This window comes from Tympanuchus pallidicinctus, unplaced genomic scaffold (genome assembly GCF_026119805.1).
Source record: "Tympanuchus pallidicinctus isolate F22 unplaced genomic scaffold, pur_lepc_1.0 scaffold8, whole genome shotgun sequence".
NCBI classification, from domain to species: domain Eukaryota; kingdom Metazoa; phylum Chordata; class Aves; order Galliformes; family Phasianidae; genus Tympanuchus; species Tympanuchus pallidicinctus.
In genome coordinates, this window is record NW_026294802.1 from 53,930,893 (window position 1) to 53,950,576 (window position 19,684).

General features: G+C 53.9%; 1 protein-coding gene across 13 annotated transcripts in view; it reads right to left on the reverse strand.

The window, feature by feature from the left end:
- The window catches only part of KCNT1 (potassium sodium-activated channel subfamily T member 1), a 56,371-nt gene that overhangs the window by 11,540 nt on the left and 25,147 nt on the right, over positions 1-19,684 (reverse strand). For 9 of the 13 annotated variants that reach the window (XR_008202588.1, XR_008202590.1, XR_008202589.1 and 6 more), the window contains exons 3-18: positions 6,352-6,431; positions 5,687-5,786; positions 4,749-4,805; positions 4,268-4,316; positions 4,053-4,112; positions 3,672-3,746; positions 3,410-3,493; positions 3,111-3,205; positions 2,492-2,672; positions 2,186-2,350; positions 1,827-1,963; positions 1,621-1,684; positions 1,432-1,540; positions 1,086-1,194; positions 359-508; positions 25-263 (exon numbers count right to left, since the gene is read on the reverse strand). Coding sequence is in view for 4 of the 13 variants with exons in the window: in XM_052667300.1 (XP_052523260.1) it covers positions 25-263; positions 359-508; positions 1,086-1,194; positions 1,432-1,540; positions 1,621-1,684; positions 1,827-1,963; positions 2,186-2,350; positions 2,492-2,672; positions 3,111-3,205; positions 3,410-3,493; positions 3,672-3,746; positions 4,053-4,112; positions 4,268-4,316; positions 4,749-4,805; positions 5,687-5,786; positions 6,352-6,431 (1,754 nt within the window). In the remaining 9 variants the exon portion in view is untranslated. Of the gene's footprint in view, positions 1-24; positions 264-358; positions 509-1,085; positions 1,195-1,431; positions 1,541-1,620; positions 1,685-1,826; positions 1,964-2,185; positions 2,351-2,491; positions 2,673-3,110; positions 3,206-3,409; positions 3,494-3,671; positions 3,747-4,052; positions 4,113-4,267; positions 4,317-4,748; positions 4,806-5,686; positions 5,787-6,351; positions 6,432-9,360; positions 9,456-16,616; positions 17,176-19,684 lie in introns of those variants that run through there. The other 4 variants (XR_008202591.1, XR_008202594.1, XM_052667302.1 and 1 more) reach the window with 4 other exon arrangements.

A 19,684-nucleotide genomic window follows, 5' to 3' on the forward strand; every position in this document is an offset into this window, starting at 1 on the left:
TGCGCAGGAGCCCCCCAGACTCACCCATGCTGGCGATGATGCTGTGCACGGGCAGGCGGGAAGGGCCATCATAGGTGCCCCTGCCTGCAAAGCCTTTCTTCTTCTGCTTCTCCTCCTGCTTGAAGATAAAGGCAGAGTTCTCCTCCTTGGTGATGTTGATGTAGAAGCAGGTGTCAGACGCGGCCATGATGTGCCGTGGGCCGGGGTTCAGCAGGATGCTCTTGTTCTCCTCCCTGCGGATGCCGATCAGGCAGACACCGTACCTGTGATGGGATCACCATGCAGGCATTGGAGCAAAGCCTCCTCCCCGCATGAGGCACTCCAAGCACTGGCCCCAGCCCTGCACCCCTGCCCTCACTTCTTGTGTGCGTGGAAGGCAGCATAGGTGAAGCTTTTCCCCTCGTACTCCATGAAGAACTTGCTGTCTCCCATGCGGATGTGGTAGACTTCATTGCCCGAGCAGCGCCCGTACATCCTCTGCCACTGCTCTGGGGACTCCTGGCCCTCTCTGAAATGACAGCAGCATGGAGGGATGGGTCTGCAGCCCGCAGGGCCTCAAGGAACCCTCAGGGTGCTGCGAGAAGAGCTGTGGGTTCAGCAGGTGTGGGCTGAGCTCCTTCTGATTTCTGGTTCTAATTGCGTTTGTATTTAATGAGGGCTCCCGGTGGAGCTGCAGAGACAGCGTTGAGAGCCAGTGTTGGCAAACAGCTGAAAGCGTGCGGTGAGACACGCTCTGGGATGGAGCTTTGTAACCCTCTGATGTCATGTCACCCAAAATTCAATGATTTCTGGCTCCACCAAGGTGCAAAGGGCCCATGTCAGCACCACACTGAGCTGCTTCCCACTGAGCTCTGTGTAAACTCACAGAACACCCCGCTGGCTCTGGCTCTGCACAGTCTGTGCATCCTGCCAGCAGGATCTGTCTGATACAAATGAGGAGCTGTACTGCTGCCCTCCAGCAAACCAACCCAGGGATGCTGCAGTGCCCCAGCACCACTCAACCCAGAGAACCCAGGGCTGTAATTGGGGATGGGCGTTCCATGGGAAGGATCCCCAGGGGAATGGCTGTGCCCCCCAGCACTCACTGCCCACGGGAGGTGTGCACCAGCAGCGTGATGAGCGTGGAGGTGGCGGGGCAGACGCAGTTGAGCGCCAGCATGGCGTACTTGCACTCCTCCTCACAGACGACGTGATCTGCAAGGAAACAAAGCTGCTGCTGGGATGCCTCACGGCTCTGCTCACGTTGCCAGGGGTTTTTGGGGTGGCCAACCCAAGCAGTACTCAACACAGATCACCACCACCACTGGCCCTAGAGATGAGACACTCATTCAATCATCACAGAGCCAAAAGCACCCCTCGCTGGGCCTGAGGATGCAGGAGTCTTGCAGGGAGCACCAGGCCTTGTGGAGGGGGCCAGCCCTGGGGACTCACCAGCAAACTTGACATGAAACTTGTTCTCTGGCTTTAGGATCTGCACATAGAGAGGGCAGTTTGGGGCAAAATCTTTCACGGCCCAGGCTCTCAGGATGGTTTGGTGGTCCTAATGAAAGAGGAAAGCATGCGCTATCTTCTGAGAGCTCATTTCCTCCAACGCTTCCATGCCTGGGATGAGCTGCTCACCGCCGCCGTGCGGTCCACCTCATTCCGGCTGCTGAGAATGAAGCAGGCTTCCCCATTGTCCATCCTGGAAGCAGAGAGCAGAGTCCATGCAGCACTCAGCCCATAGAGGGGACAGGACGGCCATCGTCACCCATTCAGCAGCACAGTGGGGTGGCTGCAGGAAGACCCTTCCCATGGCCACCTGCCGCCCCCACCCCAATGCTCACTTGGCTCTCATGAGGTCCTGGTCCTTCAGCGCAGAGCCCTGCAGGTAGATCACCCGCTGTGACCACAGAGGGATCTGCAGCACCCGCCGCACCTGGATGTCCATCTCCGTGGGGCAGAGGATCACCACATAGTAGTCCTGGAAGAGAGAGGCTCGTGTCACTCGGCAGGCAGGCAGCCCCGTGGGCATCCTTACGGCTAGAGAAATCCATCGAGGTTCTTGCCACGTCCTGGACATAAAAATGGGGTGGATCAAACAGGTGGTGTGACCCCGCCATGCCCAGCAAAGACAAGCATTGAAGGACAAGTGTTGAGGGTCAAGTGTAGAAGGAGCGCATATGGGCGTGCACCCAGCCCTCACCTGCAGTCTTGGGTGGGCATAGAACTCATTGAGGAAGTCCATGAGGAGGTCAATCTTGAGTGAGCTGACACACAGCACGACGTGCTTCTCTGTCTGGGCGCGGTGCCGGCTGTAGTTGCCCCCTGACTTCTGCCGCTCCATCCACAAGTAGACGAGTTCCTCGAACTGCAAGCAGAGGGCAGAGCTGGTGTCCCAGCACCAGGGAATGCCCTCAGTGCCCTCACTGGGTGGCTGACAGTGCCAGGGACACGGGGACAACACCCTGCCCAGTGCAGGCTCTGCACTCTTCCATGGCCACGCTCTCACCTGCAGCGGCAGTACAACCAGCGCAACACAAATCATGATGACAACAAGGAGCTGGGAAGGCCAGATCTTGGGTGTCACATCCCCATAGCCCACAGTGGAAAAGGTGACGATGCAAAAGTAGAAGGATTTGAAGAGGGAGAGCTTCTCTCCCGCTCTCTCCAAATGCTGGATGCCGCAGGTACTGCAGGGAGAAGCAGGGGGCCATGAGCTGTCATGGCTCCAAAGTCATTGTGCCAAGCACGAGCATCAAAGAAATGCATCTATAGCTGCAGCAGGCAGGAGGCATTGGGGTGAGGAGCCCTTCAGAGCCCAGAAATTGCATTCACCACTCATCTGAGAAGACTGCCTTTATTATCAAAGGCTCGTGAGCCCAAAAGCTTAGTTTCCTGTCCTCTCGGCAATTTAACTGGTATTATTTGCTCCAAATTCAGACCAATGAGGAAAACTGATTCAGAGCTCAGTGCAAAGCCAGGAGCAGGGCTTCAGTACGGAAGGTGCTGGTTTCAAAGCACAGGGCGAAGGGCCTGGTTAATTAATAGGGCCCCACGACCTCTAAAACCAGCTGTTAGGATGCACAGTGGCAGAGAGGCAGTTGGGTGGCACAAGGTGTGGCACTCACCCAGTGAAGACGAGACACAGGAGGGTGCAGATGAGGATGAGCACCTGGTTGAACATGGCAGACTGTGTCCTCTGGATGGCACGGTGCAGGTCATTCTGGGGGAGGACAAAGGTGTGGTGAGGAAGGCTGTGTCCAACCACAGCGCAGTCGAGCTTCAGCCCTTCAGGCTCCATTCCAGTGCCTGACATGCTGCTGGCAATCCACTCCCTGGGGGTGGGACGGCGCTCTCTGCCAGGGCTCAGGCACAATTTGTTGCTCGAGCAGAGGAGATGGGATGCCCATAGGGATGCATCACTTACTATCATGTTCTCCAAGGCATACTTGGCAAGCCAGCAGTTCAGAAAGACAGGAATGAACAAATTCCGCAGGGGAGGCCAAAATATCTACAAAAGGAAGTTGACTGGTAAAGGACTCAGAAAAATCAGGGTTCTTTACCAAAAACAAAATCAGCTTTAAGTACCACTTAGCCAGATATCGGGTGGCTTTCCTTATTTCCCCACCAAAACTGCAGCACAGTATTAAACTTAAAGCTGCTTTAACATGAGGCTGAGGAACACGTACTGTGATAATGAAGGGCACTGTGTTGATCATCTCAAGGATGAAAGAAATGCGGAAAATCTGCTCCCAGATGTTCCCCTGAAAAATTAAAAGTAAGAATAATTAATTAAAAAGCTTGAAAGTGTGCCAAAAGCCAATTACATGCTCCCAGTGCCCCAGCCCTACTACACAGGGAAAGATGCAGCACAGCCAGAGCGATGCTATGCTTTTCTGATGGGTTGAGATGTGATGCTGGCAACAAAACTTCCCAAGTTATTCCTTCCCAAGCACCTCAATCAGTGGGGGGTGGTGAAATTGGGGACAGCAATACCCGGCGCAAGGACTGAGGGTAGCAATGGGCACAGACCTCTGTTTGCCCCTGGGGCACGGGGCAGGGGAGCGCACCTTGTAGCTGAGATAGATGAGCAGCATGGTCTCCAGAAAGCTGATCAGGGCAATGCTGACCTGTGGGCACAGATGAGGAGAGCTGCTCAGGACTCTGCACCAGCACCTGTGGCTTTTGTGCACTAAAACCTCAATTAGATTCCCTGCACCTGCTTAAGGCAGGCGTGTGGCTGCCCCAGGAGCTGCTGCCCAGCCTCACACAGCCCACTGCTCACCTGGACAGCCCACAGTGGCAGCTTTCTGTCCACCCAGAAGATGTGTGACCTGCAAAGAACATCCCATGAGGATCCAAACAACAGCACTTCCTCTCTTTCTGCTGACCACCAGACTGAGTCCACCTCTGATGTCTCTTCCATGCCAGAGTTGCTTCTGGAATTGCCCCATGCAAAGCCTGAAACAGGCTCCAACCATCCCCAGTGCTCACAGAGGTGGATGGGAGCCTCACAAAACAAAGGCTGGGGCTGGGAAGGTCTCTTTTTGGCTCATCCCACACCTCAAGGGGCAGTGATGGGACAACTGTAGTTCTCAAACCATGCAAAAGTGGGGCAAGTGGATGCACATCCCCATAAACACCTGCAGGATACCAGCCCAGCTCCCATCCCACCCAGCAGCTCCAGTTCACCACTGAGTGCTCTGTGCCCATTACCCCACCCAGGGCAGAGCTGGGCCCCACACTAAGAGCCTCCCACTGCTCACCAGTTGATCTTGGTGGACTGATTGAAGAGGGTGTAGTTCTGCTTCTCGCATTCCCAGCTGGGCAAAAGACACAGAAGCCAAGGGAGAGCAGTCAGTGGGACAGCAGAGGGACAGAGGGATGGATAGGGGGTGTGGGTCTGGCTCTCCAGCTCATGGGACACTATCTCCCATCTGTCCTGGCACGAGGAGAGGCCCTAACACAATGTTCCATGGGTTTGGACTCGCTGGTCCCCTCATCCCTGTGCTTTCTGGAGGACCTTAACCCTCCTACCAGCAGCTCACACTCGGCTGGTTGGGAAACACTTTGGGGGCAACGTGTCTGGAACCTTTACAAAGAGAAAATTCAGCTGCTAATTCGCACAGAGTGTCCTAACTCTGAAAAAAATAAATATCTGTGCGTGACATAAACAAAGCAAGGACACAATAAAAATAGGTTTATAACAAACCCAGAGCGAAGCTGCTGCGTGTGATTATCTGTCACCCCGGGGATCTAATGGAAAAATGCATTTGCCTCCCAGACACTTCAATAGGATTTAGCAGAAGTGTCTTCAAGGACACTGGGACAGCATTTAGTGGGCGCTGTGCTGAAGTCAGGGTTCACACCTGGCCACGCAGCCCAGGTGGGATGTGGCCCTGCAGCCCTTAGGAGCTCACCCACAGCCCTTAGGATGGCACTCCTTCACACGTCCCTGTCGCCTCTCTCACAAAATCGAGGTCACATTTAAAGATGACCACAGCCCCGCATTTTTCCACTGCCATTGCCCATTGCACCAGGTCTACAAGCAGTGACGGTTGTTGCTAAACCACCTGTTGGTGTAGGGCAGGAGAAGCTGGAGTGACAAAAACCACCCACTGTGCTGTGAAGGTGTTTGAGTACCCACTGTGATTGCCCCACACTGCCCGGGCTCTGGGGGCTGCGGTGGCAGGGTGGCACTCACCATCCTATGCCCTCCTCCGGGTTGTCAAGCAGCACGCGCACGATGTAAAGCAGGCAGGTGAGCAGCTTCAGGGAGAAGTTGAAGAGTCGGATCCTCAGACCTGCAGTGGAGGTGGCACAGCATGGACATGGCCCCACGGGTACAGAGGAGAAGGGACATCTCCATGGGGTGCCGCATGGGGCACTGCCTGCACTGCCATCCCCAGAGCACCCGTGGGCTCCATGCCCCCCCATCCTGAGCAGCACCAGTAAAGCTCTATCTTGGCAGCCAGCAGTGGAGGCTGAGCAGGGGGGCTGCCTCCTCCCCAGCATTGCATTATTACTCAGATTACAAGCGAGGAATTAATCGCATTTCCATTAAAAACTTCCCTGAGGGCACCCCGCTGTGCCCCGCTCCGCTGAACAAGGCAACGGGATGCAGGGAGGGAAGGGAACACACACTTCTGAATTAACGAGTGGGCTCCCCCCAGGCAGCTAATGAGAAAATAGCTCCCAGCAACGCTGGGCAACGGGCGGCTGATCTGCAGAGCCAAAGGCAAAGCGGGCTGAGAGCTCTGCACAGGGACAGGACCCAGGGATGGCACATCCTGGGGACAGCTGGGGACAACTGCCAGCAGATGGCAATGGCTCCATACCCCCAGCACTGCGTGGGCAGAGAGCACTCACTCGATCGCTGGTTTTTGATGAAGAAGAGCTTCAGGCGCTCCTTGAAGGTGTTCTCATTGACGTAGAACTCCACCTGCACCCTGCGGGGAAAGCGACCGTGGGGATGGTGAGTGCAGGATGTTGGCAGGAGCCAGCAGTGCCCCCTGGCCCAGCCCGGCCCACACCACAGCGATGCTGAGCAGCCAAGCTGCTAAAAACCAGATGGGATCTAAAAAGAGGAAAATTCCCCACGTTGCTAAGATACCTCGTTGGCCATTCCGGAAACAGCTGGGAGCTGCCAGACCTGAGCCTCACCCCTGAGCCAAGCACCACCATCCCACTCACCCCAGACCCAAGCGGGATGTGCCCCCATCATCTCACACATCCAAAGCTGGAATCAGCCCCCCCCGTTCACGGGAGCAGGGCTACAAACTCACACTGCTGCCTGCAGCCCAGCAGGGATCGCTCACTGATTTATGCTTCCATCAAGACATCTCATCTGCTCTGGCTGCTGCAAGCTAATAGCGGAGTCAAGTGCAAGGATTCGGCCCTTTCCCCTGTTCTGCTGTGGTCGGTACGTCCTTTCAATGCTGCTCTCTTACTGCTGACAATCATCAAGACCTCCTCCTCAGCCAGCACCAGGTGCACAGTGACCCATCACACACCACATCCCCCCCACAGGCTTTTCCCCCCGCAGCCACGTGGCGCTGCCTGCACCCAGACACGCTGAGCTGTGATTGATGGGGCAGCAGCTGCTGCGCTCGCACAGAGGAGCCATAAACAAAGCTCAGGGGGAGCTCAGGGGACCCCCCAACCCCCAACCCCGCAGTCCTGCTGTTTGGCAGCCAGTGTGGAACCCTTTGGGAGCTGCTTGTCAGGTTGCAAAACTGGGTTTTCACTTTGCAAAGTACTCTCCTCTACCAAAGGAAAATGCACAGAGAGGAAACGACCGCCTCAGGCATGATAGCTGGGATAACATTTTATATGGGATATAAAGGTTTTAGTTAGCAAGTGCATCTCTCCCGCCCCAGGGTGGCTGCAGGCAGAGCCAAGCCTGGGCTGGGAACCCAAGAGCCCCTCCTCATCCCCCTGGTGCCGGGGACAGCAGCAGCACGAGTTCATCAGCATGGCACCATCTCAGGGCAATAGAAAAAACACTGATGGATAAAAGGGAATGCTGGTGACAGAGCTCTCCTCTGGGGACAAGTAGACCAGTTAGCAGTTAGAATGGCAACAGGGAGAAGAAACACACGGAAATCAAGCGGAATAGGGCTTGTGGGGGAAGCAGCTGCTTGTCCCTGTGGAGGGACAGGGCAGGAGCAGAAGCAGCACTTCCGTGCAGAGCGTCAGCCACATCCCACGGCATGGGAATGCTCATTTATCACCAGCAGCCATCAGAACACACAACAGACCCTTCCCAGCTGAGATGGGTGTTCAGTGCATCTCCAGCACACCCTTGTCAAGCATTTCACTGAAACTGCAAGTCAGCATGCCCACAGTGAGCCCTGGCTGCATTCCTGCTGCCCCAGACCCCCACTGCCCTCAGCCCCAGGCAGGGCTCCCTTGGGCAGTTTGTGCCTTCAGCACCAGGACTGTGCCCTGGGGGGCAGCGGCAGCCCAGCTGCCCTGATACACATCGAGGTATGGGTTTAGTTCCAAACCTTTTCTTGGAAGTGTAATTCCTGCCATAATGCCTGAGAAATTCCATTTGCTTTACTCGGCTATTTATTGTGCTCTATTAACCTAAGATTAGAGGCAATTTGTTCTAAGATGATGAGCTCTGCCCCCAGAAAAGACAAAATTTGTTCCAAAAAGTGCAGAGACCTACCTGAGCTCAGCCCTGCCCTGCAGCCCCAACACAAAGCAGAGCACGGCAGCTGCCCCAACCCATTCCCCCACCCCAGCAGCCCATGCCCCCCACTGACCCTCAGCAGACTGGGACGTACCCCGAGCTCCTCGTCCCCATGGCGCAGGCAGGCACAGCTCTGGCCCTGGGCTGGCAGCTGTCGGGAAGCTGAGATGGCCCCAAAGCAGCACCCGGGCACGGCCCCAGCACCACCTGCCCAAGGCTGGCTGCTGCCCGCTGCTCCCACAGGAGCTCACGTGCCATGGATGCTTTTGTTCTATTTCAAACCGACCGAAATATTTTACCATGAGAAATGTATCTTCAAATAAGCGCAGCTTTGGAAAGAGAGGAAAAGCCATCGGCAGCTCCCTGCACCTCCAGTCCCTGCGCTCCCGCTGCAGTTGGCCAGGAAACAGCATTCTCATCCTGGGAAATGTCTCATTACATCTCCCCCAGTGGGAAGCGGGATGCAAGTGAGACAGGCAGAGAGGTTTGGAACAAATGGAGACAGCTCTGCAGCCCACTGCCAGCACTGCCCCAGGATGGGTTCTGGGGATGGGCCACGGTGCTGCCAGACAGGGCTGGGGACAGACAGACACCACCGCATGATGCTGGGAGAGGAAGGGGGGTGTGGGTCTGTGCACACACTGTGGCACCCCTATAGAACTGAGCACCTGCCAGAGTGAGAAGAATGGTGTGGGCTGCCCCTGTGCCCCATCAACAGCACATGGGGCGCCCATCCTTCGGCTGCAACCAGTCTGCACCACCCCACAGCCACACCACTGCTCTCAATAATTAAAAAAAGGTGAGAAACCAGAACAAGGAGAAGCAACAGAACAACATGCTGCATTCAGTTTGCCTTCTTTGTTTTGCAACATTGGAGACTGACGCTCAGGAATCGGCTCCAATAATTGCTTCTGCTGATGAATCTGGATTGTTTAATTAGAGCCTGCACACGGAGCTCAGCACTGATGGGCAATCACCAATTTGCTGCAAGGACCTGGCTCCATCCCCATGGAACTGAACATGGCTCCCCATGCTGGGAACCACTCTGGTTTGCAGGCACAGCCCGCCAGCCCTGGTGCCAAGAGCAGCACTGAGCCCTTGTGCTGCCCTGGCTCTGCTCTTGGCACCCAGGGCTGCTCGCGCTCCCAGCACTGCATGCACACATGCATGGCACTTACTGAGAGAAGGAGGAATCCATGCTGAAATCCTCGGCGTGGGGCCTATGGGTGAGAGCATCACAGGAGGTGAGGGCGGTGCGGCACAGAGCAGGCAGCTGTGGGGGGACCAGCAGGGCTGGCACTGAGCCCTAGGAATGCACACTGCCACGGTGACGTCCCCTCCTCAGGCACCCAGAGATGCCCTAAGGGCTCAGCTCCACACCAACACATTTCTTTATGCTGTCTGGGGGGGGGATTTTTTCTCTATGCTTTTTGGGGGTTTTCTTTGATGGCTCTCACAAACTGCTCCGTCTCGAACTCAGTTTCACACTTTCTGCAGAGAAATTACATTCTGCGAGGTGCTGCTTGGGGTACTTCTAGGAACCATGTGCACTTTGGAGAGCTCCTGCATTCACAACCAATGACCATAAAAAGGCAAATGAAATAAACAGAAGGAAGAATGAGGGTATGAGGGGCGTTAATGTTATGGGGGGTGGCACACAAATGAAGGCAGTGGAATGCACAAAGAAGTCCCTGAGGCAGCCCCAGGCCACCCCAACACTGCCTGGCTTCATGCTGGCATCTCCTGGTGCTCCCTGCACAGAGGAGTCTGAAATATGCAGTAAAGCACTCTGTTGTATTTCAAACTATGTAACAGCAATAAATTCCCATCTCAATTGAAATGCATGTCCAACAGAAAGCCAGCTCATCCCCCATCTACCCAGAGATCAGAGCAGCCTCCCTGTGATACCATTCTGTTTGCTGCTCCTCTGTCACTACCTATGTGACACACATCTCCTGTGCTGAAATGCCTGTGGGGACACCCAATGTCCCCATGGCACATGGAGCAATGCCAGCACAGTGATGTGCTGTGTTGCCATGCCAGCAGCAGGGAGCTTTCTTAGCATCATAGCTGGTTGGGTTGGAGAGGACCTCAAAGATCATCCAGTTCCAACCTGCTGCTGCAGGCAGGGTAGCCAACCACCACATCAGGCACCAGACCATGTTCCCCAGGGTCTCGTCCAACTGTTCAGCATGTGGTGATGCCCAATGCACTCATGTCCCTCCAAAATCCCCCAGAATGCGGCTGAGCAAAGCCGAGACAGGTGCTGGGTCACAAACCAAATGAAAACTTGCAAACTTTCTGATTCTTAATCTGCAAAACCTGTACAGGACACTTTGGGGTGGGCAGTCCCAGCCCAACAAGCTCTGTGCCAGCCAGCCCCAATCCCCGCAGAAAATGGGATTAACCCCAGCAGCAGGCACTGCCCGAGGCTCTTGCTCACACTTGGCTTTCCACAGCATCCATCCGTGCCTCACGGACACATTATGGGCAAGAAACAGCAAGTGATTTGGTTTTCTCCTAATGCACAACAGCTGGTAGCTGGTGGTGAGAGGACAGAGTGAGCAGAGTTCCTGCAGACACAGCCCCGCACACCAGCTGCTGTGGGGCACTGCACCACATGGTCCCTTGCACTCTGCTCACCCTGCAGCTGTGGTCTCAGCATGGGGTGTGGGGCTGCAGCCCCAGAAAGGCCCCGCAATGAAAGCCCTGGGTGATGGGCAGCTCCAGCGCTCCCAGCTCTGCCTGCCTGGTGCCACGGTTGAAGCACTGCAATCTGTGAAGAAAAATAAAATCCACTCCAATTCCCAACTGGGAAAGGATTGTTTTCCAGACATCAACAAGTTTTTAAGAGTTGGTGGGTTCTGTTCACTACAGAAGGGTACATGGCCTCCAGGGGGAAAGATGGGCAGACAGACTTACAGCCACAGCATCGCTTCCACAGGCACAGAGATGGGCAGGAGGAAGGGATGTGCCCTGTGGGTGAGGGCTGCGAGGGGCTGCAGCCACCCCAGGATGTGACAAAGGGAGCAGCCAGGCTGGTGGCATCCTGCAGTGCAAGCAGCAAAGGCACAGAGCAAGGAGAGGCACAGCAAAGAAAAGAAACTTCACAGCTTCAGACAGCTCTGACATCTGCAAGATGCAGCCCCTGACAAAGGGTAGGACTTTCTTCTAAGGAGAAGACACAATGGCAGGTTTATTATTAGAACAAAAGGCAACTAATGAGGCTTGCTTATGTACAAGAGTACATGCCTGCCCACCCACGCTGCACTGCACAGCCCCCTCTGCAGCACCCAGCTTGGGCTGCACACTCCAACCCTGCCCCAACCAGGGCAGCCCACTGCCACTCTCTGCTGTTCTATCATCTTCTGGGAAGTATTTTGAACAATGAAGAGGATTCAAATTCACTTCTGGCCGTGCAGTTCCCAGTCAGTTGAAGCAAAGGATCCCTGCCTCGAGTGGGGGGCCCTGGAGCCACTAGGGCACAAATGCTCTCCCACCAGCACTGCACTTCAGGGTGCTCAGCCACTGCCTGCTATGTTGGGGCACCTGGGGCTGAAGGAGCCCTCAGACCCAATGGGTCTGTGCTCATGGGGAGGGCACGGGGCACAGTAGAGGGACAGAGCCAACCAGGAGGGGCAGCTGCTGGGGAAGGGTCCCCAGAGAGGCACACATCCACGAAGACAAGAGCTACACCACGGTTCTTACCATATTGACAGTGAGAAACTCATCCACAAAAATAGCCTGATGTGAGAAGGACAGATGGGAGGAGACGAAAAAGGAAAGCAAAGAGGGGGGGAAAGAGCAACAAAGAGGAAGGGAGAAGGAAGCAGCACAGGCAGCGTCTGGCCAACAACGTGTGCAGGATGGGATGGGGCAGCCCCACAGCTCACAGTGCACTCAGAGCCTAGGGATGGGGACTCAAGGGAGGGGCTGCAGTTTGGAAACCGTGTGGTGGCCCAAATGCAGCCCGCTGAGCCACGTGTGCTGCCTGCCCTTACCTTGAGGAATGCTCAGCTCACATATCAGCCCCTTCCAAGGGAGCGATGCTGAAGCCCTGCACACCACCGGGCTCTGATGAGGATGAAAGACCAAAAATAAGCAGGGCTAAAACACAAGCGCACGTTTGGAGCGTGGGCTCCTGATGCTTGGCACCTAAAGCTCAGCACCGACGTAGGACATGGCGTGGGAGGGGGCAGCTCCCCACTGAGCGTGGGGGGGTCTGCAGGATGGGGAGCACAGCACGAGACCAAAATCCAAGCAAATACTGCAAGAGGGAACTGGAGGACATGGTGACATGGGGTGCCTCACCCCCAGCACAGCCAAAAGTCCCCACTGCACCTCAGTAAGTCCAATCCCTCCCTAACTCCAAAGCAAAGCCCTGGGGAGTGAGCTGGGAACCTTTTCAGGCTATCTTCATAACAGCTGGCAGCAGCACAGCCTGCAGCACCGCAGCTCTGCACTGCATGAAGGAAATGTGCAAAAACATTGCTTTTGGCTCACTGACCCCCATCCCGGTGAGTTCAGTGTTCAGCTGCAGGTAGAACGTGCACCCAGGACTTGCTATGGAGACCAACACTGAGAAACCCAAACACGATAGCCCCAGCAACACCAGGGCTCAGAGCAGACCGTGGGTCTGAGCATCAGGCTGTAAGCACACATCCAACAGGATGAGCTTGTTAATGCCTGGTGGCCCCTTGGGGGAACAGCCGTTGATTAGTCAGAAATTACATTTTCAAACACATTTGGGTGGTTTTGGTGTTCTCTGAAGTGCTCTCCATTCAACAAGCCCGGGGCCCACCAGCGTGCTGCCATTTCTCACCCATTGCCATGCAGCTTTCAGCCCTCAGTGTGCGATGGATGGAGCAAACCCCATGTATTGGTGCCAGAACCACCTCCAGCTGCTAGACAAGGAGGGATGGGACCATGGAGTCTGAGGACAGGGAAGTGAGGGAACAAAGCGATTGCTGTCTGTAGCCACTGAGTGCAAGGCAAGAGGGAACCCACTCCTCCCAAAAGGACAGAGGGAGCAGTCATAAGATGCAGCAAGGGGAAGCCTGACTGAATATGAAGAAGAAATATTCACCCTGAGTGATGAAGCACTACAATAAGCATGTGGAGAGGCTGGAAAAGCTCCATCCTGGGAGATTCCCGAAGCTTAGCAGGACCAGTCCCAGTCAATCTGACCCGACCTCACCAACTGTCTGAGGAAGAGGCTCCTCCATGTGTCCCTTAAACCAGCTCACAACTCCAATGTTCTCCATCAAACCATCTCAGCACCATGAGGTTTCATGTGGCAGCGCTCCCAGACCTGCAGCCCTAATTCCTGTTCCTGCAATTCCCAAAGCAGTGGGAGAGCAGCTCACCCTGAGTCAGACCACAGCTCCATGGCACGTGGCTGCTTCCCACTGCTCAGGGCTGGCCGTGCCCCTCCAGTTTGTAGGGAGCGATGCTGGGCTCTGGGGAGGACAGGCAGTGCTGCCAGCCTTGCTCCCTCCCTTTTCCCCCTTCCCCCCTCAAAGTTTTTGAACAGGTTGAACAGGTCTTCAAACACAGATCCATTACAGGACGTTTGCCATCCCTTAAGAATATCAGCTTGCCTCCGGACGCAGAGCGGCCAGAAGTTCCCCTGCTTCCTAGCAAAGCTGCATAAACAGGACACAATTATCTTGTAAAAATGTTGTTTTTTTAAATAAGAACACAACAGAATGTCCGCACGTCCGGTGCTGCGGAGAGATCAACAGCCCCCAAAGTGAGATCCGAGCACAGATATTTTCATGACCACACTGCCAGCAGCTTTCTCCCAAACACAGCCCTCAGCCTGCATCGCTGCAGTGCTCCACGGAGAGCTCAGCTCAAAAATCGACTTTTCTGTGATTTGTTCCACCTCAACACCTTCTCCTCCCAAAGTCTTCCCCCAGCACCGTCTCTCCCTCTTGTAGGAGCGAAGCTCCCCATATCGTGCTCCTTTCAGAGTAGGATGCAGTGCAGCTGCGAGCATCACGCAGCCTCCTGCTGTGCGGAGCTGCAGGGCTGCTCGGTCACTTCCAAACCACAGCAGAGCTGCTCTCCTGCTGAAACCAAGAGCCACTAAAAAGCTCTGAGATGCTGCAGTTGACTACAGACAGAGTAAAAGGCAAATAAAGTAGGTGGGAATAAACTTCACTGGCTTCAGCCGCCTGGAGAACTGATTTGCATCACTGGGAACATCCTGTAACACAGCATCTGCTCCCAGCATCACCTCGCATCTCACCCCAAAGTCCCAGTAACAACCATCGCTGCTAACATGCTAATGCTGCTTGTCTGGCTCGGGAGGAGACAGCATCTCTGACACACCATCCATAATTTCAAAGCAATCTTCCTTCCTTTGTCTCTTGCATAGGCAATGAAGTACAAGCACACCAACCGTTGTTATCGCCAACTCCATCACCGAGGGGAGCACAGCACTTGCAGGATTCAGGCTCTGCAGGCAGCTCGTGGGGCTCTGTGAGCAGTGCAGAGTGCTGCCAGGAACTTCACCTCCCGCTAGCAGTGTCCAAGCCACCAGCTTCTTACAGCAAGACTGCAGCAAAACCCATGAAATTCCAATGAAGCCCAGGGAACTGGGTTCAACTGTGTATTATCTGCAGTCCGGAGGCACCCGCTGTGCTTCGTGCTCTCAGCCTTCTGGCCCAGGTCCACTAACAACTGCAGCTCTGTGGCTTTTGGACATTGCCCCCCCAGCCCTGGATCCATCCCTGCCTTCCAGCACCGCTCCTTGTGCCACACAATCCCTGCCAAGAGGCACAGAGCTCCTGCTCCTGGGCTGAGCCCACCAAGCCCCTCTTGCACGCTCCACTCCAGCAGGTTGGGATGGGTTTGGAGGAGCCCCCTGGCCACAGGTATGAGACTCTGCTCAGACCCAGCACCTCTGGGCTTGCTGAGGGAACACCAACAGTGCCTGACAGATGAAAGGAAGGAAGCAATCTCTCCCCAAGACTCTGCTAACAGCACAGTCCCCAGAATGGGTCAATCCTTCTGAAAACAAGTCATAAAACCAGAGCAAACCAATCTGCCCAGGGAGTAGAGGAGATGCAGATTGCTCAGTAAAGCGTGATGACACCTCCTTGGACTAGATGATCTTATAGGTCGTTTCCAACCTTGTGATTCTACGATTCTATGATACCTCACCAGGCTCAGGGATAGAGTTGCAGGGTACCTGCCCAATGCCCATGTGCAGCTTCCCATACGTATGCAGCCTTCCATACCCGTAAGCCCCAGCTCATGAAATCAGAAGGCAGTGATTCACAAGATCCAAGAGTCCGCCTGCTGGAAGACCAACCATGGTGCCATCATCCATCACATGGAGACCTGAGCTCTGCAGGCACACCGGGACTCTGCTTCCCGGACCTGGAGACCAAAGCACCTCCGCACACCTCCCTGCCTCCCCCATGGGCACAACACTGCTCAGCTGTGCCCGCTGCCTGCACTCCCCTGGCCCACCAGGGAGCTGCATGAAGGTCCCGATGCCAAGGTGGTGAATTCCTGCAAGCCTGGAGTCAGCCAAGTAAAATTCACCACGAGCAGCAGCTTTCCTACTGTGCTAATTTGCACTGGAAACCAGAGCTAGAAACAGCACCAAATCGCATCCTAGGAGATACACAGCACAGTCACAGGTGAGGCAGATTTTGCTGAGAAGAAAGAGAGCATGGATGGGCTGAAATGCTGAAGAGATGACAGAAAGAAAATAAACAGAACCAGAGCTGAACTCCTGACACATGCTTCCTCTTCTTAATGAGGAGGTCTAGCTTCTTCAGAAGCATAGTGCAGTGTGAAACTGTTTCCATCCTCCTGAAAAACAGCACATTTTTCTCCTGTGCATCAGCTGTGTGCTTGCGGAAAGAGGATGCAGCATTTCCTAGGGCAGCCTTCTTTTTTTTTTTTTTTTTTCTGCTGTTGTAAATAAATCATCCCTCAGAAGGGGGATCGAGCATCAGTGCAAACATGGTGCTTATGTACAGTGCTTTCTGTGGTGCTAGTGGTGTAGATAAGCTTTGGTGCCGTACCGCACAGAGAAGGTGCAGCACAAGTTAGCAGCATCATGTAGCAGCCCTACAGTCTCAGGGCTGCCATTCAGAGATGCTTTTGGCAAACCAAATAATAATAATAATAATAATAATAATAATAATAATAATAAAATTTAAAAATTTACAGAAAAAAAAACAACCAAGGAATACTTACAAAAAATTCAAAGGATATGGTTTTCTTCTGCTCCAGCTATCTGTTTCATAATGGAACTTCAGAGCTGGCATGGCTTTTCCACACACAGCTGTCAGAAGGATTTCACCCGCCACCCCTCCAGCCCCTGGTGGCGTGAATCCTCTCCCTCTTATTGAAAAGACAAAGCGTGCCCCTCTGCTTCCCAAGCCCACGCACCACTGCAGCCCCGCAGTACCTCTGTCCGACATCGCTCCCCAGGGAGCCCATCCTCCGTGCTGGCAGCAAGGGGCTCACCCCACGGACATCTTCTGCCGTTGCTGGTGGGACAGTCTTCACGTGTGAGTTGCTCTCGGAAGGGGAATTCTTCAGCTTGGCTCTCGCCATCCTGCGAGCCTGGGCTGCCTCTGTGACTTCCTCCTCTTTCTCCCCTGAACTCTCCCGTACATAGCAATCCTCACTGCATTCAGTTTAGAGCTGCCGGCACATACCATCTCCTTTCTTCTCCTTTCTCCCCACTCGCGGCTGCTCAGTGGAACAATCCTGCCCTGCACATTTATTTTGGTAGTGAGGGGAGTCAAGGCAAACTCTCTGGCCTTGCTGCTGCAACGGATTTGGTGCAAAATGACTAAGAAAACCTTCGCTGTGCAGAAATCTCCAAAACGGCTTTGTTCAATAAATAATGTAATTGTCTTGGCTGCCTCCTTTAAAAAACAAATGCTTGCATTATGCTTATCACCACAGGCAGGGCAAGGGATGAGGGATTATTTTTTCCCCATCCCTGTTTTTCTGTAGCAACATGAGGGGGAGGAAGCTATTTCATCTTATCGCTCTGTGTAAAGAGCAGCGTGCGGACTGAATGCCAGGGAACAGACTCAGCACGCTTGGCTCATGGACACAAAGCAGCAGAACAAGGCCTCCTCCCGAATGCAAACGCTGCAAAAAAGCAGAGGGGAACTCATCGCTGCCTCACTCTGAGCTGCCACCACCACCTGGTGCTCTATCCCTGCCCACCTGGCTGTGCCAAAACAGCCCGTCCTCACACCACCCAGCCTTGTCACTTCAGGTGAGCACAAAACTGCTGTTCCCTCAACACTCTTGGCATCGATTTGTCAAGGTGCCAAACAGAGCAGGGAATTCATCATGGCCAAAGAAGCCCCGAGCAGGAGATAACTCCATGTGTCCCCCAGTGTGCAGGTGGGACCGAAAGATGGGGCCATGCACCCTACCATCTTTCTGGGGATGCTGTCAGCCCCTGGCTGCTCTGTTCGTGCCCGACGGCAGCACCCAACAAGGATCATCGCTGCGGGATGCGGTGGTGCCAGAGCACGTGGAGACCCGAGGGTCGCAGGAACGGCAGCTCAGCACCACGGACAGAGGCGGCCGCCATTACCTCACGGCCCTAGGGACCCCAAAACCACCCTAAAACCACCCCAAAAACACCCCAAAAACACCCCACCAACTGCATCTCAAAGCCACCCCACCGCACCCCAACTCCGCCTGATGGAACACCTCAAAACCACCCTACAGAATGCCCTCAAACCACCCCACAGCTGATCTAGGAAAAGAAACCAAGTCTCTGTTCCCTGTTAACAAAATCCATGTTTCCCTACTCAGAGTATAATTTCTTAATGGGATTTCACCATAAGACATGCTTTACTGCAGCCCATGAAATGTTAGATGGATAAAAACCCGCAGCCCATTTACGAGTGTGCCAGCTTTCTGAGCACATTTAATTTCCCCTTTTGCCTCAAAATGATTCATCAGATCAATACATTCGTTTCCTAACAGAGCCATTCCTCTCTGCTCCATGGTTTGCTTCAGCCTTGTCTCCAGTTATTGCTCTGGATCTGCACACCCTGGGGCATCGTTCCCACGCCCAGCTGTAATCGCTGCCACCAGCCCCATGGACCAGCCCCATGCCTGAGGAGCCCTGATGGACAAGAATCACTGGAGCTGGGGTAGTCAGCTCTCTCCCTTGGGAAACGATTCAGAAATTCTAACTAAATGTTATATTGCTAATTCCAGAAGAATGTTAACTTCAGGGGAGATGTTTGATGCACAAAGTGGCTTACGCGTAAATCATGATCTCAGCAGTAATGCCATCAAGCAGCAGCACTGAGCAAAAGAAGTATTAGGGAAACGCTTGGGGAGTTTTACCAGAAAATGGAGACTCCCCTACTGTACTTTTGTTGTACAGCACATGACAAAAACAATGCATAAAATAACCCATCAAGAAACTCAGTTCCCACCTGCGGGAGCCTCTATGTGAAGGCACCTCTTCCAGGAGAACTTGAGCACAAACAAAGGCACAAAGACAGAAGAGAGGGGACCGAACCAAGGCAGGTCACAAGAAACCAGTGCAGGGCTGCTGCTTTCACCAGGCATTTCCCTTCCAAGGGAGAAAAGAGGTCACCTGAAGCTGAAGCCAAAATCCAGGCTGTCGCAAGGAAAAAAGCGAAATGAAGCTCTCAGATGCCAGTTGTTGGCAGAGCAGATTGCTGGCAGTAAGAGGGCAAGGGACTGGTTGCACTGGGTGGGCAAAGCAGCTCTGCTGCAACTCAGAGCAAAAGGCTGTTACTCAGCAAAATGCATTTCAGACTAATTGCAGATCTCCAGTGCCGATGATGTCAGTTTATGGCTGTCATATGCTTACCCAGAACTCAACCAATGCAGAAGCCAAAATGCATCACTCCACACATAATGAGTGTGTCCAGAAGGCTCGCTCTTGCTGGGAAGTTGCCTGTTCCTAGAAAGAGCAGTGGCTGCAAAGTGTAACCTGAAGCGCTGTGCTGACAGTCTGTGCTTCACTCACAGTGCAAGAAGGCAAATGAGAGCAGCAAACCCTCGTGCTTGCAGTGCATTCCTCCTTGGGGATGCAGAGAATGAAGGCCAACAGAACACAGCATCCACGACTTCAGAGTCCAAATAAAAATTGCTCTGGCCCAGAAATATTTGTCTGCTAAATGAGTGCCAAACATCTGGCTGTGAGCTAGGAAATCAACGCTTAATTTCAGTCTGAGAACCCATTACAAACTGCTGATCCCTCATTTCAGTGCCTGCATTATGCAGAGACCATTGTACGGGAGGGGAGAGAAATGGCTCAGGGTTGCTCAGCAGCCATTGCTGTCATAACAATCTTTCTGAAAATATCATTTAGAACAAAGCAGATTTCTCATTAGTCTTAACTGGATCCACAGTACCTGCATCATGGAATATTTTCCTTTCATCTAGCTAGCTTTCAATCCTGACTGCCAAAACTCCTTTTACGTGCTGATCCAACCCATTAATGATAAAGCACGCTAT